This window comes from Berghia stephanieae, chromosome 10 (genome assembly GCF_034508935.2).
Source record: "Berghia stephanieae isolate SIO BIC M18660-M18661 chromosome 10, UCSD_Bste_1.3, whole genome shotgun sequence".
NCBI lineage: Eukaryota > Metazoa > Mollusca > Gastropoda > Nudibranchia > Aeolidiidae > Berghia > Berghia stephanieae.
Window position 1 is genome coordinate 22,198,483 of NC_088369.1, and position 26,694 is coordinate 22,225,176.

The 26,694-nt window shown below is 35.1% G+C and overlaps 2 protein-coding genes across 5 annotated transcripts in view; both read right to left on the bottom strand.

Annotated features, from left to right (window-relative positions):
- Positions 1-26,694, bottom strand: part of LOC144980823 (putative serine protease K12H4.7) — a 641,746-nt gene that overhangs the window by 593,023 nt on the left and 22,029 nt on the right. The window lies entirely within an intron of this gene.
- Positions 4,531-25,119, bottom strand: LOC144980824 (uncharacterized). 4 transcript variants are annotated; one of them, XM_078928655.1, is made up of 8 exons: positions 24,996-25,119; positions 20,516-20,766; positions 16,903-17,009; positions 15,161-15,284; positions 13,501-13,752; positions 11,918-12,031; positions 10,344-10,432; positions 4,531-7,344 (listed from the first exon to the last, which is right to left on the bottom strand). In XM_078928655.1, exons 2-8 carry the CDS (start codon positions 20,685-20,687, stop codon positions 7,102-7,104), a joined length of 1,101 nt encoding a protein of 366 aa, XP_078784781.1. In that variant the 5' UTR covers positions 20,688-20,766; positions 24,996-25,119; the 3' UTR covers positions 4,531-7,101. The 4 variants fall into 4 exon arrangements, with proteins under 4 accessions (XP_078784781.1, XP_078784782.1, XP_078784783.1 ...); XM_078928656.1 differs by lacking the exon at positions 24,996-25,119 and adding an exon at positions 24,831-24,975; XM_078928657.1 differs by lacking the exon at positions 24,996-25,119 and adding an exon at positions 23,287-23,357.

Below are 26,694 nucleotides of genomic sequence, written 5' to 3' on the forward strand. Positions count from 1 at the left end.
AATCATTTTTGCACCATTTAACACACTAGGTGAGATCCTGTCCTAATATGAATATGCCACGGCTGTTGTACACGGATAGAATAATTAATTATGGTTGACTGTCGTAAGGATGATGATGATGATGATGATGATGATGATGATGATGAGGAGGAGGAGGAGGAGGAGGAAGAGGAGGAGGAGGAGGAGGAGGAGGAGGAGGAGGAGGAGGAGGAAGAACATGCCCTTACAAAGAGAACGTCAACATAGTATTGCGCATGCTCCACTCTTATCAACTGAGGAAATATATCGTTTGACCGTTTGGTTAAAGAGATAACACTAATTATATTTGAGAAATCACTTTTCAAAATGTTATTAAGTACATACTTTTATAAACTTAGTTTGAAGAAAAGTTCACCGTGCTGTGTTGCAAAGAATGAAAAATAATAAGAAATGCTAAGTACAAGGACCGCCGGGACTTATTTCGGCTCGAAAGAGGGGCACCGTCCATTATGCGCTTGAGAAAGGTATCCCCATTCCCTCTTTTGTAATCGTCTCCCATCGGACATCGGGCGGGCGGGGGGTGGATTGCTGCTGCCATTATCTGGCCCCATTCTCTAGGTGTACTTATACCCAACACTGGAAAGCAATATTCCGCGGTGAAATAGCATATTGCAAGAGCGGAAGTTCCCAGAAGCGCTTGATTAACACCCCAAGTTGTTCCCGCCATCTTCCTCAGAAGACTACGTTTCTTTCTTCCGGGCAAATCATTTGAGATGGACCCGATGGGTAAGGCTGCGATCCAGCGTAACCACCCCCCCCCCCCACCCCCAAGGCAATTCGGATTCGGTTCATATGGGAGAAGCTGGTCCCCGACGAGGACATTTAATTTACGGGTGTGCCAGCCACTGCATAGATAGAATGCTGTGGTCACGGGTTTTAAAGTATTCATCTTTAGGTACCTCTTTTCATATATCAGTGGAGTCTAATAACATTCTCACCGAGTATGCTCTCGAGAATGGTCCACACCTTACTTTGGGTATCGAGTGCCTCGCCGTCCGCGTACCACAACCTCAGGGAGAAAGTGTCACTAATGAAGACATTAAACAACATTGGCACCAGAACTGATCCCTGTGGAACTCCATTCCTCAATTTCCTGTCTTTGCTCGTGATGTCTCCTAGGGTGGCACGGAATTTTCTATCCCCTAGGGTTGAAGAGGACAACATCAAGATCTTTTTACACCTTATGATTTTTGCAAGCTTCAGCATTAACCCTTCGCAACAGACCGTATCTGTGCTGGATCGTTTTCAACCAGTTCTCAAGACATGCTCAATACAATTCAGTCTTTTCCTACTTACCACCACATGAACTGTTCCTTTTCTCTGCTCTGCCAAGTCCAGAATACTTTCATTCCTTACACGATGTGCATCACAGTAATAAACATGAGCATACAAGCCTGAGCGATTATGCATCTCAGTGGAATCCACTTCAGCGAAAATGGTCAGTGATTTAAACAAACTTGAGCTTTTATATAGCCCATGATTAACTAAACGCGCCCAAAGCACTTTACAAAGGGTCCCTCACCAACAGCAACACGTAACAAGTAGAATGAGACATGACGCCTATTAGGCAATATTATTATAATTTTTCCCCAGAGTATGGTGAGAGAATGTCAGTAAAAAGCCTTTTCCAAGGACTCAACAATGCACCAAGCGAGGCTCGAACCAAGGACTTACCGATCCGACAGCGAGTGTCACACCACAAGCAAAACACATAGCTGCTGATTTGATAGGTGACAACCCCCCAGTTGGATTTTGAAGGACCCTGCATGTCCTTGAACTTGAACACATTATTTTAGCTCACCGGCGGCGCTCGTGACACTTCGGGGTATTTCAACACAAAGAAAAAGGAAGATAATGAGGTGTAGTAAAATGTTATATGGACTAGAGAAAGCAGCTACAACAAAGAAACAAGATAAAGAAGTTGAGGTGGCAGATGAGGATGTTGAGGTGGTCACTTGGCTGGACAAGAAAAGGTAAAGTGAAAAATTAACGAATTCGAAGGTTGACTGAAGTGAAGAATGTATCAATAAATATGAGAGAAGATAGATTGAAATGATTCGGACATGTAAAGAGTTGAGAGAGGGAATACGTGGGAAGGAAAGTATTGGACTTACAAATATCGGGAAAGAGAAAAAAAGGACGCCCAAAGACTAGGTGGTGGGATAAGGTGAAGGATGATATGAAAGAACTGGGCCTGGAGGAAGATGATGCGCTGAACCGAGATGCATGGAGATGTGGCATTCATTATGGCAACCCTGCAAAATGCCGGATAAGCTGAAAGAAGAAGAAGAATGGGGTGTAGCAAGGCCGTCTATATAGAATGCCTTGGGTGTAGTAAAAACCTGGATTCCAGTGATAAAATACGCTTACTGATGAACGATAGTAAGAAGAAAAAAAACTAAAGGAGAATGACCCAAGCAGACAATCGATGTAAATCACAAAAGCAACAAATAAATAAATTGCAAAAAACATCCAGACACCTGGGTGGGGTTCGTGACCTCCCGTAGTGGGCAGGGTGGCACTTACAGTGTCTTCTATCCCCTTATAGCTTTTGTTCCAATTTGCTTTCTGTCTTTGTCTTGGAATAGGATTACTTGGTTTTCTCCTGGCCCTGGCCGGAGTCCTTGACTGTGAGGGAAACAGTCAAATGCATAGTTATTATTTTGGGAGATGATTTTTTCCCCTTGTAAACCATCTCTCTGTTATGTATTATTATATTTGTTATTTTGAATGTATAATGTAAGCATTTGAGTGTGTTCCTCTTTGTTGGGTATTGTACTTGTGTCGAGGTGAGACATCAATGATCTCAAACTAAGTACAGTGGTGGTATGCTCTTGGAATCTAAATCTGATCCCTATTTGTTTCCAGTTCCCCTTTGTCTTACTTTGTTTTTGAGTGCTTTACTTGTTATTCTAGAATTTGACTATCCCATTTTCTTCCTTTTTACTGGCGCTGTTATAACCTAAATGTGTTGCAAGCGCAATTAAGTTAAACCATGAAAAACAAAACAAAAACAAACATCCAGACACAAGTATAAAAGGAATGAAGTTAACATTATTCAGCTCTTTGTTACTGTTTTAAGAATGTCAGTTGGGTAATCATCTCTCAATAAAATATATTATGCAGACTGTAAACGTATAACGTTACACATTGTGGCTCTGTGTGTTGTTACACATTGTGGCTCTGTGTGTTGTTACACATTGTGGCTCTGTGTGTTGTAACACATTGTGGCTCTGTGTGTTGTTACATTTCATTTGTCAGACAGATGATGATAATAATCTCAAATGTAACATAATATTGATATTGATATTGTAATGAAGAGCCTTGTGGGGTAAATTCAAGTTTATCATCCGCGTAACACAATGGCGTTTTGTTTAACATTTTACAAGTTTTAATCATGATTACAAAACATAGGGTTTTGAAGGCCTGTATATAGTCGGTATTATTATATGGCTGTGAAAGTTGGACAATTACAGAAAACATTAGAAAGAAACTGGAGGCAGCGGAAATGTGGTTTCTTAGAAGGATGTTAAGAATCTCGTGGACAGAGAAGAAAATTATGAAGAAGTATAAGAGCACGCTGGAAATTAAAGGTTACTAAATCGGACAATAAGAAAAAGACAAATGCAATTTTTAGGGCACCTGAATCACATAAATGTATTGAACATCTTGCTCTCACGGGAAAGATAGAAGGTAAAAAGAGTAAAGGTAGACCAAGAAAAACATATTTGAATAGTTTGAACAGCTGGGTGACAAAGAAAGAGAAGAGTAATGTTAGTTTTTTGAGCTTATCTGATCAGAGAGATGAATGGCGTACCATGATCACCGATGTCTGGCACAGACTTGGTACTTGAAGAAGAAGAAGAATCATGATTGACGATTTACATCGATTCACACATCCAAGGAAAACCTATTCCTGAACAGCTTCCTTTCAACAGTGTCTATAAAATTATTAATTTACAGCAAATACCAAATCAAAATATTAATATATTCAAGATCTTTATTATTTTTTGAAAAAATGAATTGTGTTTTATCAAATTATAGAAGTCTATGATACAAGACTTATAGGTATCAAATTATCTTCCACAAATATCCATTTGATTATCTTCCTTGTGGTGACAATCTTAGCCAGGGCTTCATTTCATCATTGCCTTTTTCGCCCTGGGTCAGAGTATGGGCCACAGACAAACAGTTTCCATCTTTCTCTATCTGGAGCTAACTTTTTTAGGCAAAATCAAATCGTATCACTCAAAGACAAGAATAGAATGAATAATTGAGGGGCCTACAGATATAAAGGGATAGAAGAAAAAAAAAGTCACTCACACGAAAAAAAATAATATCAAACAACAACCGTTAACAAGAAACAATCAAACAATAATATATTCTCAAAAAAAAACACAGAAGAAAACAAAAACAAAAAAACAAAAAAACAAAAACAACACAAAACAAAACAAACAAAAGACAAAAGAAAAAACAAAAACAAAGAACAACTGCCGTTTCAACATATTGATTTTTAATCTTCAAACCAGTAATATAAATATAATCTCAAATAAAAATATGATGAAAAAAAAACCCCAATTCACCGGGGAAAGAATTTCTTTAGGCTCGACATTGAGGAAAGGCCAGTAAGCCCACCGGGGGCTTGGTATCTTCCTCGAGGAAAAAGCGAGATGTCCGCAATGGGGCTCAAACCCAAGTAGCGCTATTGAAAGTGCAATGCGCCATCTCAACCTCAATTCTTGAGTAGTTTTGTAATTCAGTTGTAGAATTTAAAAATCAAATCAACAGAAAAGTTCATTAATTGAATTATAAATGGGGGGTGAGAGAGAAATTTTTTGAGCAAAATAGTTCACTTGTAGAATTCAAAAGTCAGATCAATAGACAAGTTCATTTATTAAATTATAAAGAGCATAAAAATATATGATTGAAAGGAAGTTAACTGACAGTAGAGATTATATATAATGAAACTACCAATATGTATGTTGGTGACATTATATTTAGATTCAAGATGGTAAGACTAGTAACCCTGAATCAAAATAAAAATAAAAATAACAGACAGTAATATGTTTTTATCTATTTTTTTAACCCAGAGAGAGGCAGAGAGAGAGAGAGAGAGAGAGAGAGAGAGAGAGAGAGAGAGAGAGGGGGGGGGGGGGGGGAATTGTTTGATCAAATTAGGAAGGCAATCAATGGGACAGTTTTCTTATCATAGAAGAATCCCATTTACAGCAACAAGTTTTCAGTTAACATAAAACATAACAAGAAGATCCTTGGACAATAACATTAAATATAACAGTAATAATACAGTACTTGCTCAATTCTAGCACGCTCTCATGTGAAGCAAAAAAGCGTGCTTGAATCAGAGCGTGCCGAAATCCAATGCTCATGGGAGGTAACCAATACGTTTAGTCATCCAGCTCCAGTGTGTCTGTATTGAGGAGCGTGTTGGAATTTGGTGTGTTAGAATCCTGAGAGTACTGTACCCTATGTTCTTTTTAATACCGTGAACAATGCGCCGGGTAATTTTATCTTTTACTATTTACTTTTGGATTATCTTTTCAGAATAAAAATAATTATTTTGTTTAAAAAGATGAAAATAGAAATAGATTTAATAGAAATAGATTTAGACATGGAACTTTTATTTCCCTATTGAAGTTGAAGTCACTTTTCCGTGTAATATTACATTTCACAAATAAGAGCATAGCTATTACTCAAGGGTGCCCTTTATCCGGTTAAAACTGGTAAACCGGATTTTTGGAATTTTCCGGCTACAAATGTTTTTTTTTTTTTTTTTTTTTTAAAGATGAAATTATTAGTTGTTTAAAGGCAGCAGTTAAAGAGGAGCGAGATGGATAGTAATCCTTTTTTATGATTTAATAGTAATACCATTTGATGAAGAAAAACTTTAATCAAAATATTTACATATGATCTCTATGCAAACAAACAACAAACAAAAAAACAAAACAAAAATTTTTTAAATATTAAAAATCAGGCTTTTTTGTTTTTGATAAAGTACATCCCTGATTATTAGAAAGAAAAAAAAAGCAATTCATTGCAATGAATTGTCACACGTTTGGCATCACAAATATCTAGTATTAAGCCGAGATTATTATCTTACAAGACATTGAAAGTTTTCGAAATAATAATAGAACATCAATTAGGCTTCTTTGGACATATCATCAGTAAAGACAGAAATGAATTCCAAGCCATCAGTGGTAAAATTAATGGAAAAAGAGCGAGGGGAAACAAAGAAAGACCCTCTTCTAACAGATTAAAGAATTCACTCGAATGGCAGCACGACCACTCATCAACACAGCTAGAGACCGTGAGATGTGGAGAGAGGCTATAAAAGAAGCATTCAATGCCCGAGACAGGCATGGAACTGGATACTGATGATGATTATCTTTAATTGAGCAAGTTAGACATCTCTCCCTCAACATCTCTTTGTAATAGCTATATCAATCCATGATTTAAAATTCATTTTAAAAAGTTGTTATGTTTGTACTTTGCAAATGTTTTGCTCTTGTATTTTTTTTCCAGCTTGCAGAGCACTGATTTGTCACCTGTCTTTAAAGTCAACATTGATCTTTCCTGACTTTATTGTTGTTTTGTTGGGATTCAATTAGAATCTATCCAAAATTAGTTTTTAAAAAAAAACAATAACATAAAAAAGGTAGTCCCTTAGAGCCAGTAGGACCATGGAGGTGGAGTTTATCCTGGTTTCTAAAGCGTGAAATGGACAATAGCAATTGCTTGCTACCCTTTGGATAAGACACCAGTCTATCGCAAAGTACTTTCTACCAAATCTGACAGACCCAGCTACCCAATCTCTGCTGTTGGACAGGTTAGGCTGAAAATAATCTCGCCTTCCCCGGGATTGATCTCGATTTCTTTGCATGTGAAGCGAGCGCTATACCAACTGAGCCATCAAGACCCCAAAATAAAATAAATGATTCAGATTTTTTTTTTCAAGACAAGGCTTTTAGGCATTTTCAAATAATTGCAACATAGTGAACTGATTTAATTGTAAATAATCATATATAATCATCCCATAGCAAAGTATCAAAATGTTAAAGCCTCTTTTAGTAAAATTTCACATTTTGTTACTTTATGTAAGATTTCTATCTCTGATAAGGAAACAACATGGAAACCAATGGTACCATCCAAAAATAAAAACCATCTGGGACAAAACCAGCGAATAAAATTTCCTGGAGTCAGATTTCCTGCAAGTGTCTTTGGCAGCATGAGCAATTGTTCATCCTTTGGATGGTTAAATATCATCGGAGCCTTTTCACCTTTAACATCCTGATAGAGTTGGCAAAAAATAAAAGAAAAGAAAAACAAAAACAAAAATAAGTAAATGAATAACCTATAAATAAATCAACCAATCAATAAAGAGAAACCAGAAATTCTAGAAGCAAAAGAAAAGAATTATGAGAGTTCGTGCCATGTAAGCCATTCAGCACTACATTCTAGACTAGGACCAAACCAGTTCAAAATTTTCCAAGCTGCATCTAGTGTTCATCATTGTCAATCAAAAGGAAATCCAAGGAAATATCCCTGGCTAAGATCCTATGGCGATACGTGTCTGGTACTGCACGAAAAGTAAAGCCAAACATTGTTAAACTCGATGTGGTTCCTCGGGACCAAAGCACATTGGTGGTATAGCAAGTGTGCAGTATAACGAATTTGGTCAATGTGTGGTTCCTCGGGACCAAAGCACATTGGTGGTATAGCAAGTGTGCAGTATAACGAATTTGGTCAATGAGTGGTTCCTCTGGACCCAAGCACATTGGTGGTATAGCAAGTGTGCAGTATAACGAATTTGGTCAATGAGTGGTTCCTCTGGACCCAAGCACATTGGTGGTATAGCAAGTGTGCAGTATAACGAATTTGGTCAATGAGTGGTTCCTGTGGACCCAAGCACATTGGTGGTATAGCAAGTGTGCAGTATAACGAATTTGGTCAATGTGTGGTTCCTCGGGACCAAAGCACATTGGTGGTATAGCAAGTGTGCAGTATAACGAATTTGGTCAATGAGTGGTTCCTCTGGACCCAAGCACATTGGTGGTATAGCAAGTGTGCAGTATAACGAATTTGGTCAATGAGTGGTTCCTCGGGACCCAAGCACATTTGGTGGTATAGCAAGTGTGCAGTATAACGAATTTGGTCAATGAGTGGTTCCTCTGGACCCAAGCACATTGGTGGTATAGCAAGTGTGCAGTATAACGAATTTGGTCAATGTAGTATGAGATTCAACGTAATGGAAATGTTGTTGCTCGCAGCTCGAAGAAATAAACAACAATGTGAATTGAATGTAAGTTTCAATTTAATTTGTGAAAACAGATAAAATAGATGTTTCAGGTGTCCCCTTTATCAACAAAACAAGATGAATGAAACACTACAGATGAATGAATAATGTGGTAGTGGCGTTGTTAAGATGAATAAACAAAAACAATTTCTACATATACCAATATTGTTGGCGTTGATGGTATAATAATAATAATAATAATAATAATAATAATAATAATAATAATAATAATAATAATAATAATAATAATAATAATAATAATAATAATAAGCATATTTATATAACAAGTATTTTAAAATTTATCTTTAAATAAACCCTTCTTGCCAGTTGATTTGCAGGTGGAGGATGACAGTATAACGTGGTTTTTGTATTTTTATAAAGAAAAAAGATCCGTTTTCTCTGCAGTAAGGAAATCAATTTTTGAGTGATTTCTTCAATCGACATGTTGGAATATGGGTTTTTTCAAATAGTATAATTCAGAAACAAGAAATAGCAGCTAAATAAAATTTGGTGACATAATGGAGGAATAAATTGCGCACAATTTGATCTAAAGAGTACATTGTACGTTTCATACAATCAGATAGGCGTCAAGACTTTTCAGTTTCCCTTCTACCTGATTTTGTTACAACATATAGAGCTTGAAAACCTCTTTAAATATCAAAATTTATTATATTAATATATATATATATGTTGTTTGTTTGTTTTTAAGGGTTTTACGGCGCTTGCAACACATTAATGTCAAATCAGCGCCAGTAAAAAGGAAGAAAATGGGATAGTAAAAAGTTCTAGAATTACAATTAAAGCACAAAAGAAAATATAAGACAAAGGGGAATTGGTTCAAATAGGAAACAGGTGTAGATTCCAAGAGCACACTGTCAAAGTACTTAGTTTGAGATCACCTAAAAATCTCATCCAGACACAAGCACAGGTCCCAACTAAGAGGAATACACTCAAATGTTTACCAATCCTATAATATAATATGTAAACTAAACATAATACAATGCATAACAGATTTAATATATATATATATATATATAATATATATATATATATATATATATATATATATATATACACACAACGTTGTAGGCGAAAATACATAAAAGGTGAGAACATTGATGTAATTTGCGCTCCGAAAACTGTCAAGCACTCTATGGGATTCATTCTCATCAACTTCTCGCAAGCCATATATATATTATATTAGGGTTTAAAGTTCATCAATAATTTAATAGATGAGCGACAAATTAAGGAGCAGGCACGTGTTTAAGATAAAGATCTGAAAAAGTGAGTAGGAAGCAGTACTAGACAAAGCAAGAGAAAAATACGAGAAAAAAAGGATCCAAAAAATATCAACCTGACTTGACCGCCTTCCTAGTGGCTGATGTTTTGGGATTGGTTTTTATTTATTTGTATTTTTCACTCTGCTTCATCTGGAACGGTTTCAAACAGTTTTATCGATCTTTAAGAATTTAATATGAATTTTCAGCCTTTGTAATGTATAGCTTTGAGCACATGTTACATTCATTTCTTTCTTAAGAAATCAACTATAATTTGTCCTTAAAGGAGTTACAGTTTAATGATTCATAGTTTTCAATAATAGAATCATGGGAGAGTTTCTCATTTCCAAATAGTAGTTCAGAAAAGGAGTGGAGCAGTCTAATAGCAGTTATAATAACAAGAAATGAAGTGAGCAGAAAAATGCCAGAAGACAATTGAGAATAAGAACTCTGCAGTGATGAGTATTCAAACCCATGATCCAACACAATGGCAACTCCACTAGGCCATAATAGGGATGTTCTACAATCGAGGCCATCCACCAATGTGGATTACAGCAACTCCCTCTAGCCAAGGTAGATGGCATCAATTTTAGAGCGTCCCTCTTGTGGCCAGGCGGAGTTCCGTAACAGTCAGGTCGTGGCTTTGAATCTTCATCGCTGCAAAGTTTTTATTTTCAATTGTCCTCTGGCACTTTTCTACATTTCCAAATATTTACCTTCACAATAACAGCTTGTTGAGATGGATGAGGGTATGGCTCTACAATCTGCACAAGCAAAGCTACTCCTTCGCTCTCTACAAATGGCCCTGAAAAATAGATTGGACCAATTGAACTTATGATAATCCACAATTTAGATTGAAAAATACCCCCTCCCCCCCCCCCCCCCCCCCCAAACAAAAAGAAGAAAAAACAAAAAAACGGAAAAACGAAACAAACAGCAACATAATCTAATCACATACATTACAAATCATAACACAGTACAACATTGCAAGAAATCAGCTGTATTGTATTTTATTTTTCTTTCCTTTAAGAAAATTCAGTCCCAATGTAAGGGTTTATTAATTTGGGTGCACGGAAGTTTCATATTGTGTATGTGTTTTGAGGTAGATTTAAATTGTTTGGAAATTGAGAGCAGTGTGTTTGTGGTTTTGACTGCTTTGTAAAGTACTGTAAGCCTCAAACTTTTTTCATCAACGTTCTAATGTCGGTCGTCAGAGTTTGTAGAAGCATAAGAGTTCTAGCATGTTTTGAAAAAAGATACAGGGAGTGTGGGCGTATTTTAAATTTTCATTCAAAAATATAATTAAACAGAAAAAAGCAAATGCCAACTCTCAATGTTGATCACAACATACCAACATTCTAACCGGAATACAAATGAAAAGTGATTAAAATTGGTACTCTATAGTTCACTCCGTAATTTCCTTTTACTGTGCACTTGACTAATCTCAAAGATATCAAAGGCTTCAATTAAAGATGATGATGATGATGATGATGATGATGATGATGATGATGATGATGATGATGATGATGATGATAATGAGGATGATGATGATGATGATATATTAAAACCTGGTATTGATGCTCGTTAAAACTCGCATCAATACGGGTTTTAATATAACTCATATAAAAACCGTATCAAAAGACACTCATCGATTAGCAGCAATGAGTCCTCCAAGTATCAAGAAACTTTACGTCCTGGACCTCCCATAGTGGGCAGGGATATACTTGATGTTTCTTCTATACCCCTATACCTGTTTTCCAATTGCTTTCTGTCTTTGTCTTAGAATGAGATTACTTAATTTTGTCCTGACCCTGGACAGAATCCTTGGCTGGGAGAGAAACATCGAATGTATAGCTATAGTTTTGGGAGATGATATTTTTTTCATTGTAAATCATCTCTCTGTTATGTACTGTTATTTTTTTTAATATTTAACATTTGATTTGTAAACATTTGAGTGTATTCCTCTTAGTGGGATCTTGTGCTAGTGATCTCAAACTAAGTACATTGATAGTGTGCTCTTGGAATCTACATCTGTTCCATATTTGAACCAACTCTTGGGTGTTTTAATTGTAATTCTAGAACTTTTTACTATTCCATTTTCTTCCTTTTTACTGACGTTGATATGACCTAACTGTGTCGTAAGCGCCACAAAAACTCTTAAATACCTTAAATACAAAATTTACGTCTTTGAGAGACTCTCATAACTAATTTTGAGTATAAGACCTTGATAAGATAAAATTCCCTTTTAAATTCTGAAACAGAAAAGAGTTCAAAATTAGGCTAAGCCTACCAAAAATGGGATGTGGAAGAGGGGGGAAAACAATCTCTGTTGAGTTACAGCCATAGTAGTCTGCTAGGGTTTCACTTGCAAAATCCAAAACTTTTTTAAAAAATGGTAAATTTTCTGTGGACAAAGAAAACAGTAATCGTAATATGGTAAAATGCAAAAGTTTTCACAATTTTCATCTGATTATGTTTTTTGTTTTTAAGGGTTTTACGGCGCTTGCAACACATTTAGGTCATATCAGCTCCAGCAAAAAGGAAGAAAATGGGATTGTAAAAACTTATAGAATTTCAATTAAAGCAATTGGTTCAAATAGGAAACAGATATAGATTCCAAGAGCAAACTATCAAAGGACTTAGTTTCAGATAACCTAAAAGTCTCATCCAGACACAAGCATAGGTCCCCACAAAGAGGAATACACTCAACTGTTTACAAATGATATATAGTATGTAAACATAACATAATACAGTGCATAACGGAGACATGATTTACAAGACAAAAAATATCATCTCCCAAAAATCTAACTATACATTTGACTGTTTCCCTCACAGCTAGGGTATCTGGCTAGGGCTGGGACAAAACCAAGTAATCTCATCCCAAGACAAAGACAGATAGCATGTTGGAAAACAGATATAGGGGGATAGAACACATAGTAAGTGCCTCCCTGGCCACTATGGAGGGTCGGGAACCCCACCCAGTCATCGGATTCGAAAATGTGAAAATATGTGTTAAATCAATCATTTACTGAATGAGTTGTTTTGAGCGGATGCGGGGGTATTGGACGTTCATTTAGAGCAGCGTTACATGTTTGGTATTTTGTTCTTTTTTGAAGCTGTTATATTCATTTTTGTTTATTAATTTTTACAATGGAATTGTACACCGCAAGATGTTAATACAAGTATGAATGATAAACAATGATTTGAAGAATTTGTAAGTCTTTAAATAAAGGAAAATTGTGACCCATCACCTAAAAAGGGTATTACGTCAAAATAGACTATTGCCAAACATTATTTTAAAATCAAAATGATCCAAAAAAAAATAAAAAAATTATAATATCCATTTTCCTAAAAAAGGCTTAAATGTGACCCACAATCTCAAAACGGTATTATGTTGGGACGGATCAGACCATGAAAAGTGAGTTTAGAATTTAAAGAAATACAAACTTTCCAAGGTAAGAAATTATATTTAGTCTTTGCATGAAGAATAGACATTCACCCTAAGTTTCGTATCAGTGGCTAAAAGGAAGATTTTCAATACTTAATTCATTGCGACATAATAGCGCTCAAGACAATGGACCACAAATCATAACTCAAGTTCTATATTTTTTACTATAAATTTTAGTCGCATCCACGTCACCCTGACATAAGACTCGTTTGAGGCGGTGGGTGATAAAATAATTTCTCCAGTGAAGTAGTCAAGATAATCAAACATCAAGATTTACTGTAATCATAATTCTTGTCTTTATACAAATGAAACACCAATAACATCATTCCAAACATGAATACTCTTTACGATAGCAATCGTCATACTAGCAACATTATCAATCTTCCATCCTTACCATTTTTATCATCAGCATTAACGTTACTCACCACAAGAAGTTTTATGTTCAAGACGATGATTGACCATGCATCTTTCATCACAGTACACTGCTATTTCGCACTTGGAACATTTTCTCAGCTTTGAAATATGCTTCTTACAAAAATAGCAAGTTTTGCTGCTGGGGCTTCTGGGAGTTGGTGGTACATCAAATATAGGGCCGCTATATGGAGACAAAGCTACATTTCTATTCTCAGCATTTTTGTTATCCATACTTTTGGAACCTGTTCCACTGCACAGTTGACCTAAGTTAGAACAGATAAGATCACAGCATTATGAAACCAGGGACTTGAAGTCTCTGTTCCAGTCAGTCGATCCGCTTAAAATTTAAAAGTATCTGCAGGAATGTGAACTCCTGCAGAAATTGTATATAAACATTTTAAAATAACAAACATGTAACTATTATGGTTTTATAAAAATTTTATTACAATAGTACACGTTTTGAGCAGCTATGGCCCCTCAAGGCCAATAAAAATTGATAAAATCTAGAAACGGGCGCTTAAATGACCTAAATAGTGTTGAAAGCGCCGTTAAACACCTAAAAACAAACAAAAACATAAGTTTTACAAGAATAAAACATACAATCATGCTCAATCTAATTTTTTTTTAAATTTATTTTTATTTTATAAAATGATTCGACCCTGTGCAGTCACACAAATCCTGAGCCATTTTTTTTATTGATAGCTTAATATTGAGTGAATTCATCTTATTTTTCACCCGAAGGATCAAAGCAATGTTACAAAACAGTAAACAGAATCAACTTTCACTCGGTTTTTTTCAGAGTGGACACTATGAAAAGAAGTAGTAAACCTTCCCAGAATTCATTTCAAATAAACAAAGTGAATTAAATCAGTTATAGTTAGAATCTTTGTCTGTGGCCACCAAGTCAAATTGTGAGTATATTCGTTGGTAGGTTGTGGGTGTGGTTGGGTTTGTGAATATTCTCACCTGTAGGGTCAAATACAGTGAACATACAGTGGACCAAGACAAAATTGGCGGAATAGAGAATATGGTGATATAATGAATTTGGTCAAAGTTGTATAGGACTCTACCAGTATTTGGAATAATTATCTGAACTCTAATTGGAAATCATACTTTTAATAACTAAACAGCTATAATACAACAAAAAACAAACCATGAAGATAGAAAGTATCTAACAGATTTATTATTCTTTTCATTGTGATCAAAAACTTGGAAGACAATTTTGTTGAGTGGCACTATAACAGGCATTTTTTTCTATTATTTTTATATAAAGCATTCTCGCAATTGGGTTGACTGCTAGCAAATGGTGCTATAACAATAACAGGGTTTTAGGCGTTTTTATATGTAGATAAAAGATGCATTCCAGGCAAAAAGTTGGCGGTAAAAGAGGTTGGCGATATAATAGGGAGCAGTATAAAGAGGTTTGAGTGTATCTCTCATCAACCTTTCTATTTCATCTGGTGATGAAAAAGCATCTAAAGTTTACCTAAAAAAAAGAAACAAAGAAACAAAACAAAAGCACACACACACACACACACACACACACACACACACACACACATACACAGACACAACAACAAAAAACAAAAAGCATATGACAAAATTTAATTTAATCAGATATTGAAACATTTTGTTCAATTAATGACATAATGAAGATTTATTAAAACGTACCACACTGTCTTTTGTGTTGTGGCCAATGAGCTGTTTGGCATAATTTATCACAATACACAGCAGTCTTGCATCGGGCACATGCTTTCAAGTTATCATTGAGGCGATCACAGTAAAAACAAGCAGCCTGTTGACCAAACAGAAGAACATGACGAAGGAGTTTTACTTTTTACTAATTCCACTCCGACTACAACCACTACCACTACTACATACAGTGCAACCACTAGTTAAAGACACCCCTGATAACAACAACCCCAGGATAGCGACACTGGCCTCCGGTCTCGATTCGTTTGTTATTAGTAATAAAAAATCCAGAATAGTGACATACATTTTAGTAAAACTTAACGACATTGTTATAACAATAATTGGCATTCATCGTCTTTTCGTACTCTTAATCAATAAAAAATGATTCTTTTTTTTCCCTACTAATTAGATCGCTTTGTTAACGACCAATCAGAACACATGTTAACTACACTGCATGGAATTAGCACTAGTTTATATGGAACCACACTAAATGAAGTTTATCAGCAGATGGAACTCTCAAGGGTCCATTAACCTTCCGTATTAGATACCTGTCTGAGGTCAGTGGAGGTTAACTGATATCAGGCAACGCCATATCCAATTGGGGCAATTATGAATATTTATGGCCGTATAATATGTTGGAATAGCAGGGAAAGCAATTACAGCCTCTTTCATTTTATTATTTTCATATGAAAAATCAGTTATTATTCTAAACATCGGTCCAAATTTGATGTTATTGTGCTTATTGTATTTTTATTTGTTTGTTTTTAATATCATATCACAAGATGTGGATCTAATAATTTGAAGTGTTTGTAAATTTTGGGGCACTTAAATAAAAGTTTCGGTATTTAAGACTCATCAGCAGTATGGAATGGATTCTAATTAAAACTAGATGTGTGCATCTGTGTTCTTGTGTAGTTTTATCATGTTGGCACTTGATTTTCTTGATTTATTCTTAGTTTTGTTAAATGGCATGGCATGCGAGTACTATTTACGATCAAAACAATAACAAAGAAGATGACGACTACGACTACTACTACTACTATTACTACCACTACGACTTCCACCACAACTACTACGACGTTAAAGCTATATAATTCTATTCTATTCTTAATGAGGCAATATACTGCCTAATCTCAACCATGTTTGCAATAAAAAATTTTAAAAATTAAAAATAAGATATCACTTAATATAGGGATTGATAGAAATGAGTTATAAAAAAAATGATCCCTCTCCTAATTAATTAAAACGACTAATGCATTTCAGAACCATACTGTTTACCACCATTGAATAACTGAGGCTACTTTCCATGTTTAAAATTTTTTTAATGCGATAATTTATTGATCATTTATAACTTATTTCAGAGAATATTGTTGCGTAATGGACAAATTATGGAAACAAGTGCTCTAAGCATATCATCTTATATATATACCTTTTCATTGAGTTTGGTTTCCTTGCTTTTATCAACACCACTGGCTTTTCCTTGTTGTTTTTTTATTGGAAGTAGAAGAAAAAATGATCCCTCTCCTAATTAATTAAAACGACTAATGCATTTCAGAACCACATTGTTTACCACCATTGAATAACTGAGGCTACTTTCCATGTTTAAAATTTTTTTAATGCGATAAATTATTGATCATTTATAACTTATTTCAGAGAATATTGTTGCGTAATGGACAAATTATGGAAACAAGTGCTCTAAGCATATCATCTTATATATATACCTTTTCATTGAGTTTGGTTTCCTTGCTTTTATCAACACCACTGGCTTTTCCTTGTTCTTTTTTATTGGAAGTAGAAGATGAAACATCCTCATTTTGTTTTTTATTTCCTGCCAAAAAACAAAAAACAAAAAAAAAAACCCCAATGAAGCAATAAATAAATAAGTAAATGAATGAAATAGTAGATAAGTAAATACATGACTCACCATCTCAAAGCGGTATTATGCTGGGGTTACCTAGGTGGTGAAAAATGAATTTATAGCCACAAATATGAAACTTGGGGTTAATTTTGATTCGTTATTGTGGAGAATAAATACAATTTCTTACATTGCAAAAACTAAAAAATTAGAACTTCCTATTATTTCAATCCTGAAGTCACTTTTTGAGGTCCAATTCACACCAATACCATTTTAAGATGACGGGTATATATATGATGAAATAAATGTCAATTATTTTCCTCCATTTATAGTTGACAACTGTATTTATGTTTATGTATCAACCTTAATGGAGAACCCGAAATAATTGCGGGGAAATAAAGGCTATTACGAACTGGCAATTATCTATTTTTATTGTACTATTGTGGAAATTAACGTATATCAAGACAAGTTTTGAGCTGTCAACAATTAACATCGGTCTGGTATTAAAGTCTGTAGGTGCATGCAAAAAAATCTGGCAACACATCTTCCCTGTAAATTTAACTTGAAAACATTAACTCTTTAAGATTCAACCCGACAAAAACCGACAACGGCATAATATTCATGGGTGGGGTAGCCAAAACTGGCCTCAGTAAGTAAAATCCAATCGTTGTGAAGGAAATGACAGGCCCTGTCACTGCCGCAGGGTGTTTTCAGCTTTGATTTTTATAAATTTGCCGACAGAAAAGAAAATACGTTTCAGTTGGACTTTGGTGATGAAAAATGACTTTGAAGACAATTATTGTAAACTTTTAAAAATATTATGAATAATTTATAACTCCCTTATTTGTGGGTCGATTTTGTCATTCGAGGTATCAATTTTATTGTAATAAAGAGATAGGAACTTCAGAGTTATTTTTTCTGATGCGAAATTATTACTTTGGAATTTTAGCACCAAGAAAAATAGTCGGTAAATAAATTTGTTACACCTCTTTGATAGACCGCCGGGGTCCGTTCGTGTAGAATTGTGAATCAAGCGTCTCAAAGTCTTCGACCAATCACAGGCTATCTATCCAGCTGGCCGAAACAAAGACGCTTCTCCCCGTCGATGTATTACGCTATTGTTATGCAAGGAATATAACACCTTATTGAGTAGACCTAAAAGCTAAAATCTAAAAGTAAAAAATATAATTCTGGGGAATTTGAAAGTCACATTGCTGAAATCAGCTTGAAAAAAGAAGTACATTGGTCTTTGTTTCATAAAAATCGGCTGAAAACCAACTGTTTTACGAATAAATTGCTTTTGTTTATTTTAGCATTTTTTAGCAACTTTTTTATTTATCGGCCGATTTTCTTGATTTTTATATCATTCTTTATATCTCAATGAGACGAGATCAGTGATATACTTTGTTTGTTTCAAATGTAACTAGAACATAATTTGGCTTTTTTACCTATCGACCATGCCTGGATAATTTATTCAACAACGTGGCGATGTGACGCAACTATTCCATGGCCGTCTTCCACTGCCTCGACGATGATTCAATTCATTGTTGACGGCTGTTGACATGTGAGCTGCCAGAACGACCAATCGTTGAAGGGTCAAGATGCTCAGTAGCCAGTCGTTCTTCGGTCAAAAAACTTAAGAACTCACGAGAACAAAATTTTGAAATTTGGTGATGGACAGACCTATGAAATCGTTTCTGGGCGGAGTTTAGCCATGAGTGACCGTAGAAAACGAAAAGGCGACTACAGATATCAAAGAGTAGGCTTATATCATCAAAGGATGTCTACATGATTGACATGACCATATAGGGAACTCATTATCTACTCCCCCAAAAAGAATCTGAACACGAGAGGGTTAAAACACATGGGATGGATTATGAAATGGGCAAAATACAAAATTAGATGTATTACATGCGCACGCATTTATTTGTTTTAATATTTATACTATTGTGGAAATTATATTAGACTGAGACAAATCTTCTGAGCAATTAAAAGTCAGAATCGGTCCAGTAATAAACTCTGTCAGCATCCCGATTCTTCTGATTGGACAGATAAAATAGAATTAGTTCAACCATGACCTAATTTTATAAATAATCAAAGAACTGATCATCATGTCCTAGCAGATTTCATAAATAATAATTTGAGTCAACAGATGTTAGAATTACCCTTAATTTTTTTAAAAGGCTGATAAGTTACTTGGATATCAATTTGTGAAAAAGTTTTATGAATTTTAGATTTGCCAGTAATTCTGTGCTTGTTGGCAAAAATTTAACACGGACTATATGGAAAAATTTGACCCCTCACCCTATTTTAAAAAAAAGATTAGATTGATCACATATCAGTATCAGCAGCCCAAGGAACAAACAGAAGTGAATTACACATTTTTTGTTCAGACAAATCTTTCAAGTCAAAAAAAAAAAAAAAAAAAAAAAAAAAAAAAAAAGTAAAATAAAAACTTGGACGACAAATGTAATAAAATACAAGAAATGCTTCGCTTGAAATTGAAATATTTCTAATATTTCTCATTCAACCATTAGCATTAAACGAAGCAATAAACAAAATTTATTTAATTTAATTTAATATTTAATAAGGAGCAATTTTGAAAGGAAATTATTCAGAATCTAAATCCATTTTAACCAAACACATGAAAATAAAATGGAAATGCAATATGCGGGTTTTGAAATTCCAACAACAATGGTTTGCTGAAAGCTTTTCTTGGGTTGTTCAGTGGCTCAGCGGTACAGCATCCCATCTTGTCAAAAAAGTCAAGCAATGTTAATCATGATCAGTGGTCAGATGGGTGGCAGTAGTTGTGGAACATTCTTCTCCTATCCTTGGGTAAGGCACTTAACACACATTAACCCACTCCACTCAGGTGTGAATGAATCAGCGTTAGTACAGAAATAATTATAGGTGACTGGTACTGCTAGAGAGAGAGAGTGAGAGCATGGTTAATCTGTGGAAATCTGCTACCATATGTTTATTTTTATGATGATGATGATGATGATGATGATGATGATGATGATGGTGACGATGACTACGATGTTACTAGTGTGCACATGTGTGTGCATATATATCAATATATTATGTTATGTATGTTCTTTAAAATATTGTATTGTTATAGATGTGTAACCAAATGACAAATTGCCACTATTTTGAGGACAATAAAGACACAGTATAATAATAATAATAATAATAATAATAATAATAATAATAATAATAATAATAATAATAAAAATAATAATAATAATAATAATAATAATAATAATAATAATAATAATAATAATAATAATAATAATAATAATATATAATAATAATAATAATAATATATAATAATAATATAATTATTATTATTATTATTATTATTATTATTATCATTATTATCAATTTTTCCGTGTTAAAACTTCTGGACCTGTAAAAAGTATTAACCAGTAATTAAAAGAGGATATTATTTAATGAATTCTAAAAGATTAACTTACGACATATTTTTTTGTGTATTGACCAATCCTTCTTTTGACACGTTCGATCACAATAAGAAACAGTCTTACAGTCAGCACATCTTTTCAAGTCAAAGCTCTCTTTATTGCAATAGGAGCAATTGCCACAATTTGTGTCACCGCTCTTCATTTCAGCTGATTCGTTAGAATCCATGTTGTTACTATCTCTTGTAGTTAATGAATTGGAATTCTTTTCTTTCTTCTCAGGAATCTCAGATGATAGTCACTGATATCTGATATTTTAAAAAGAAAATTAAAGTTTAACAAGAAGGATTGTGGTCTATATCAGAGAAAAATTGAAAATCATTAGCAATAGATGCAATCGGGTGAAATGGCAAGGTAAGAATCATAAGAAATAAAGACATTTGTAAAATAAGGTTAAACAAATACAAATCAAATACAATCAAGACTCGATGTGTTATTAGCTTGATTCCCTCCCTTTTCACCTGGTGATAGACTCCAAAGAAAATGACGATACTGATAAAAATCCCATTGAACGTTAGATCAAGTGTGGTGAGAACTATATACCTCTCAGATTGGAGAAAAAAAAAGAAAGAGAAAAAAACGAACAAATAGGAGTGTTATGTTAAATGTATTCTATTATCTATGCCATTGACATGCTGTGTACAGCATTATGTCAAGATTACTAAAATTCACAAAAACAGCCCCCAAAAACCACAACCCCCCAAATAAAACTGAATTATTTTTGTCAAAAGCCTGAAATTTTAATGAAATTAACTCTTAAATGTGATAATAATTTCGCGACGTTGTTGGTAATTAAATTTTATGCTCTATAATGGGTGGCTTATAAATTACCATTTGCTAATCTCAATACATAGGTCTGGAATTTAGTAATGTTTATTGCTATTTGTTGTTGACTGAAGAAGGGTTTTGAGCCCGAAACGTTCTGGTTTGGGTATTTTGATATTTTTTTAAGCTGTTATATTCATTTTTGTTTATTACTTTTTACGTTAAGTGGATTTTGCCTTGTATAAAAGCTCAATTTTTTTCTCTTTTAAAAAAAATTCAATCAGTTGGAACGATGGTTCATTAAATGCAAAATAGTAAAACGTGATGGTCAACCGGGTGTGTGTTCGAACCGTTCATCTCCGAAGTATGAACAATAGAATTTACCTTATCCCCTATTTGTGTCTATTGTGACAGCCAATCTGGTGTGTGATCAAACTATTCGTCTTAGTCATCACAGAGATGTGAACAATAGAATTTACCCGTATCCCTTGTCAGTGCCAACGGCTGCCATCGTCATGTTCTAGGTCATGGGTCAGTGGCCACGATTCTAGGTTCACAGGTAAACTGACTAATGGTGCAATGGGTAAAGAGTGATGGCTTTGTTTTTTCAAGACTGTCAACATCAAAAGGTTTATTTGTTCAATAAAAAAAAAATTGAGCTTTTATTTATCCCCTAAACGTGCTCAAACCGCTTTACAAAGGGTCCCCGGCCAACAGCAACACTTTACATGTAGGACGGTACACAACGCCTGTTAGGCGATATTACAATTTTTTTTGAGACAACGCTGTTAACGGCCAGGTACTCATTTTACACCTGAGTACAGTAAGAGAATGTGACACAGCGTCATATTTTCGACTCTGAGCGCTACTTCAATCGCCTCACATCAGGCTGACCACCTGATACCTGATACCCTTGCTCTCGGGAAAAACGTAATTGACTGTGACACGATAGGTATGCAAGCCGGACGTTGGCGTGGCATGCGCGTGTGGTGCATCACTGTGATGAAATTCTTTGCTTTGAAAACCCCTCTTTTGCCCCCTTCCCCCCACCAAACCTTCAGAACGATTCATTTTATTTTCATTATTCATGTTATCACCAAGTTCAGATTTGTTTCTGTGTAATTTTTATTGTTTCTTGGTTTTCAACTTGGAAAATAATATTAGTTAAAATACGACTGCTTATCGCTCTTGGAATGATATCAGGTTTGATGTGAGTGATGTGATTAATTTAATTAATAACTCTGGTTTGGATCCATGAAGTTTTATTTTTTTTTCGTGATTCCCTATTTTGAAGTCTTTGTCTTTAATATAAGTTTTAGAATAAGTTCGCGATATGAGCGATTTAGGGATAAATGTTAAATATTCACATTTGTGCTCAAATGTATTATCTCAATGTGTTCTCGGGGAGGTGGGTAGGGGGGCCTGTGACAGGCTTGGAATGCGAAATGCTATCATGGACAATTTGGTATAGGGTGTTCAGTTGTGTGAATTTAGCTTTAATTTCCCCAGCCATGTTAATAAATTGCATGTGTGTTTGCATGTTTCTTCCACAACAAGGCCCCTCTGACTTCCGCAGTCAAATACTTGTGACAGTGGTTGCCGACAAAGGCCCGACTATGATAGGCTTGGGGTGTTATCTTGTGTCTGGCTAAAATCGCATCCAGACTCGAGCAGATTGGGCCAGATCTTGAACTGAGGGTTTCAAATCCTAATGCATTATAACTTCTTTTCAATTTTTTTTGTACGCTAGTTCGAATCTATGTCTGTCCCTTTCTGTACAACTAAGGATCAAGCACGTTTTTGTGTTTTTCAGTTGTTTTTTCAAATCCCGTCTATGACGCCAATTCTTTCCAAATATTTTCAAACTCAGCGCTCAGAGTCGAAAATATGACGCTGTGCTGTAGACAGAACCCAGTTACACAAGACACAAGAAAACATCGATAATTATCTCCACTTTTTTAGAACACACTTCACAAACATGATCATTCCAAAACAACACATACTGGAGCACCATTGCGTTCCATTCATGGCCAGATTTGGGTTTGGTCTTGGGCTCCATGGAGAGCAAGGCACTGAAGCCAGTCACCAAATCATAGGAACATTGGACAAAAGAATGTGTGGTGTTAAAAGTGACACTAAAAAAATCAAGCTCATCATGGAAGCAAATATTCTCCATACATCACCACGACTACGCAACCAAGGAAAGTCACCAAAGAAAGCAAAAAAAAAAGTAATAAGGGAAATTCTCAATTATCTTTTAAAATAAAACTTACAAACTGATGCGCACATTTTGATAAAGTTAACTATTATGTTTAAAATTTCATATTTGGATTATTGAAAATTTTTTGTATAAATTAAGATTTTATAAGATTGACAATTCCAAGATTATTGTGAAGCTAGCTTTGCAAGAAAAATTGAGGGTGAGTTATAATTGTAATAGTTTTAAGAGTAATATAAAACAAAAAAATCAGATGTCCACGGATTCATTGTCTTGTAATCGACACTTTAATTGAAAAGTGTTAATGATAATCAGTTTAAAAAATGACCTACATTTGTTTCGTTCTAACTATCATTCCATCATTCATAGACTAATGAAACTTGTCATGTCACAACCATACATCATTACTAACAGTTTCCACCTTACATGCTTTCAATGGCATGTTTTGATTTAACGGGAATGCCCAACTGTTGATTGCATACAATTACTATAACATGCATGTCCAGCAAGCGCGCCGTTCGTTTTCTCGCCGAAACTGGGTGAGTCATCACCTGGCACATCTGGCATCGCTTAACCGCGGTAGGGCTGTGGGGAGGCCGCGGTATTAAAGTATCGCAATTTGGACACTGTGGTGAGTAAAGGCCTTTTCCAAGGACTCAACTATGCGCTGAGCGAGGCTCGAACCCAGGACCTTCCGATCCGAAAGCGAGTGTCATACCACTAGACCACATAGCCGCACTGTGACTTAAATGAGATGAATGGGTAGACAATGCATTCTTAATCCATTGCTTACTAATGGAACCATGATGAGTGGCATATATTGCTCAATTTCATGACCGCCGCTTAATTAGGACAATTTGCCGGGAACCCAGCTGTCCCGAATAAACCAGCTTAAAATGTATGGAGTTTTCGTTTGGGCCGGGCTTCCATTGTTTCACAGCACTTTTATTAAATTAATTAATATTTCAGTGATTATGGAATTTAAATTAGTTGCAATGCCAAATAATTATCATTATTTAAGATACATTTAATTTTTATAAGCGTTGTAATTTTTTCTAATTTCAAAAACAATTTGCTGAGTCACTTGTCCTTTACGACCCCTGCCAACGCAATTATTACTTACTATGCTTCCCATCAGTGTTGATACTGTAAGTGATGGCAAACATTATCAGGTTATAGTATTAGTATCTCAAGTTAGGGTTGAGGGTAGGTTCCCCCCCCCCCCCCGATAAAATAAGGAGGGATGGGATTTTTAAAATCCCCTCTTTAGGTGCTGTTCAATTAGGGAAGTCCTTTCTTAGTTTGTGTGTCCAAATCGACCCTACTTACCTGAAACTGAAAGTAGAATAACACAAGTCAAACACACTAAACTAATACACTACTAATACTACACGCGTTCAAAAGTAAGTCACTGCAAAGGGGGCAGGGGGGGGGGCAAACAAATAACAAGAGAAAAAATACAAAAACAAACAAACAAAACATCTAGAAACGAACCTTTAGAAATAACGTCCGATCGTATATGGCAAAGATAAGATTGTGAGACGTAGATAATTCATTTCTCACAATTCGCAATTCAGGTTTCGGTTTTGCTTTCCAAGAAATCCCCATTGCAGTGAAGTGGTTCCTTACATTTAAATTATTATTGAAAAAAAAAAAAAAGGGGGGGTAAAAAAAAAACAATAACAAAGCAAACAAAAGATACAAAACAAAAAGAAAAAAGAACCGAGCATTTATATAGCGCGATATCCACTAAACGTGCCCAGAGCGCACTACGACGTCCCTTGCCATCAGCAACACGTGACATGTAGAACGAGACGTGACGCCTGTCAGATGATATGTATTGCAATTTTTTTCCTATAGAGACAACGCTGTCAACGACCAGGTACTCAATTTACACCTGAATATGGTGAGAGGATGTGAGTAAACAGGATTATACGCCGCTCAGAACGGGACTCGAACCTTGGATCTTCCCATTCGAAGAAAGGTGTCATATTAACTTCCTTATTTTGCGTTTAAACGATCACCGAATTTTAAATCAGATATTGATGTTATGCATTTACCTAAAAAACTCACAACATCTGCGAGCAATTTAGTGAGAACTATGAACTAGGTACTCATAAAAATGGCTGGGTAAAAACAATAACAAAGACCTTCTATAACTGTTTCCCACAAGTAAACCGTACTTACTACAAATTAATATTAACTGTGCTTTTGACGTCAATGAAGAAAGCGTCACGTCGCTGACTGCTTACCGCTATCTCGATGGAAAACTTAAAACATCTTTTTGTCAGCTGAAAATAGAACTGAATAGCTAGATAAGAATTACATCGTGATATTCGTACTGTTAAAATTCTAACGACGTGGGATGCGTCCCTGAAAAAAATTCAAATTGCTGGATGGTGCCTACCCTGTTGTATGCATGGGGTACCCATACAGACTTGGTTGGTATACATGTATTATCTGTCATAAACAAAGAAGGAAATTTTTTTTTTTCAGTGGGCATAATCCATGACTTGGATAATAACGTTTCTTCGTTAAAGTTTTAGATTGCTTGCTTGTGTTTGTTTTATAATTTTAATTGAAATAGCTAGAAAATAAAACAGGACAATTTGTTCCAAGCCTGTACATTATAGGTGTGTTCTGGTTGTAGTTCAAGGGGTTTTTCGTAGCTTGTGATACATTGTAATCGGGGGGTCTGAGGTTCGATCCCTAGTCGAGGCAAGCTGGTTTTTTGGGGTGGCTTTTCTTTCTTTCTTGATTTGTCTGCATTGTTTCATACACAATTTTTCAGGTCTTTATCTAGCACCGGGGCCTGCGCCCTAATTCGTCTCATTGTGAGTGCCAGTTGTTTTGTTTTTGTTTTTGTTTATAAGGGTTTTACGGCGCCAGCAACGCATTTAGGTTATATCAGCGCCAGTAAAAAGGAAGAGAATGGGATAGTAAAAAGTTCTAGAATTACAATCAAAGCACCCAAGAAAAAGTAAGACATAGGGGAACTGGGAACAAATAGGGATCAGATGGAAAATCACACAAACTTGCAGCCAACTATTGCCTCTCAAATAGAGCTACTGCCTGGAATGCATTTGTTATAAATAAGTTTAATTCAAAAAATATCTTTATTACACAGCTGACGTGATATCAGAGAAAAGGAAAATAATGATGTATATCAAGAGGTAACAATAAATAATAATGA

Bases quoted from the DNA above. Each gene is read 5' to 3' on its own strand.
- LOC144980824 (XM_078928655.1), bottom strand. From the start codon at position 20,687: ATGGATTCTAACGAATCAGCTGAAATGAAGAGCGGTGACACAAATTGT. The intron at 15,285-16,902 runs GTATATATATAA...TTTGGTCAACAG, and splicing joins AAACCAAACTCAATGAAAAG to GCTGCTTGTTTTTACTGTGA. The intron at 7,345-10,343 runs GTAAATATTTGG...CAACTCTATCAG, and splicing joins AACAAGCTGTTATTGTGAAG to GATGTTAAAGGTGAAAAGGC.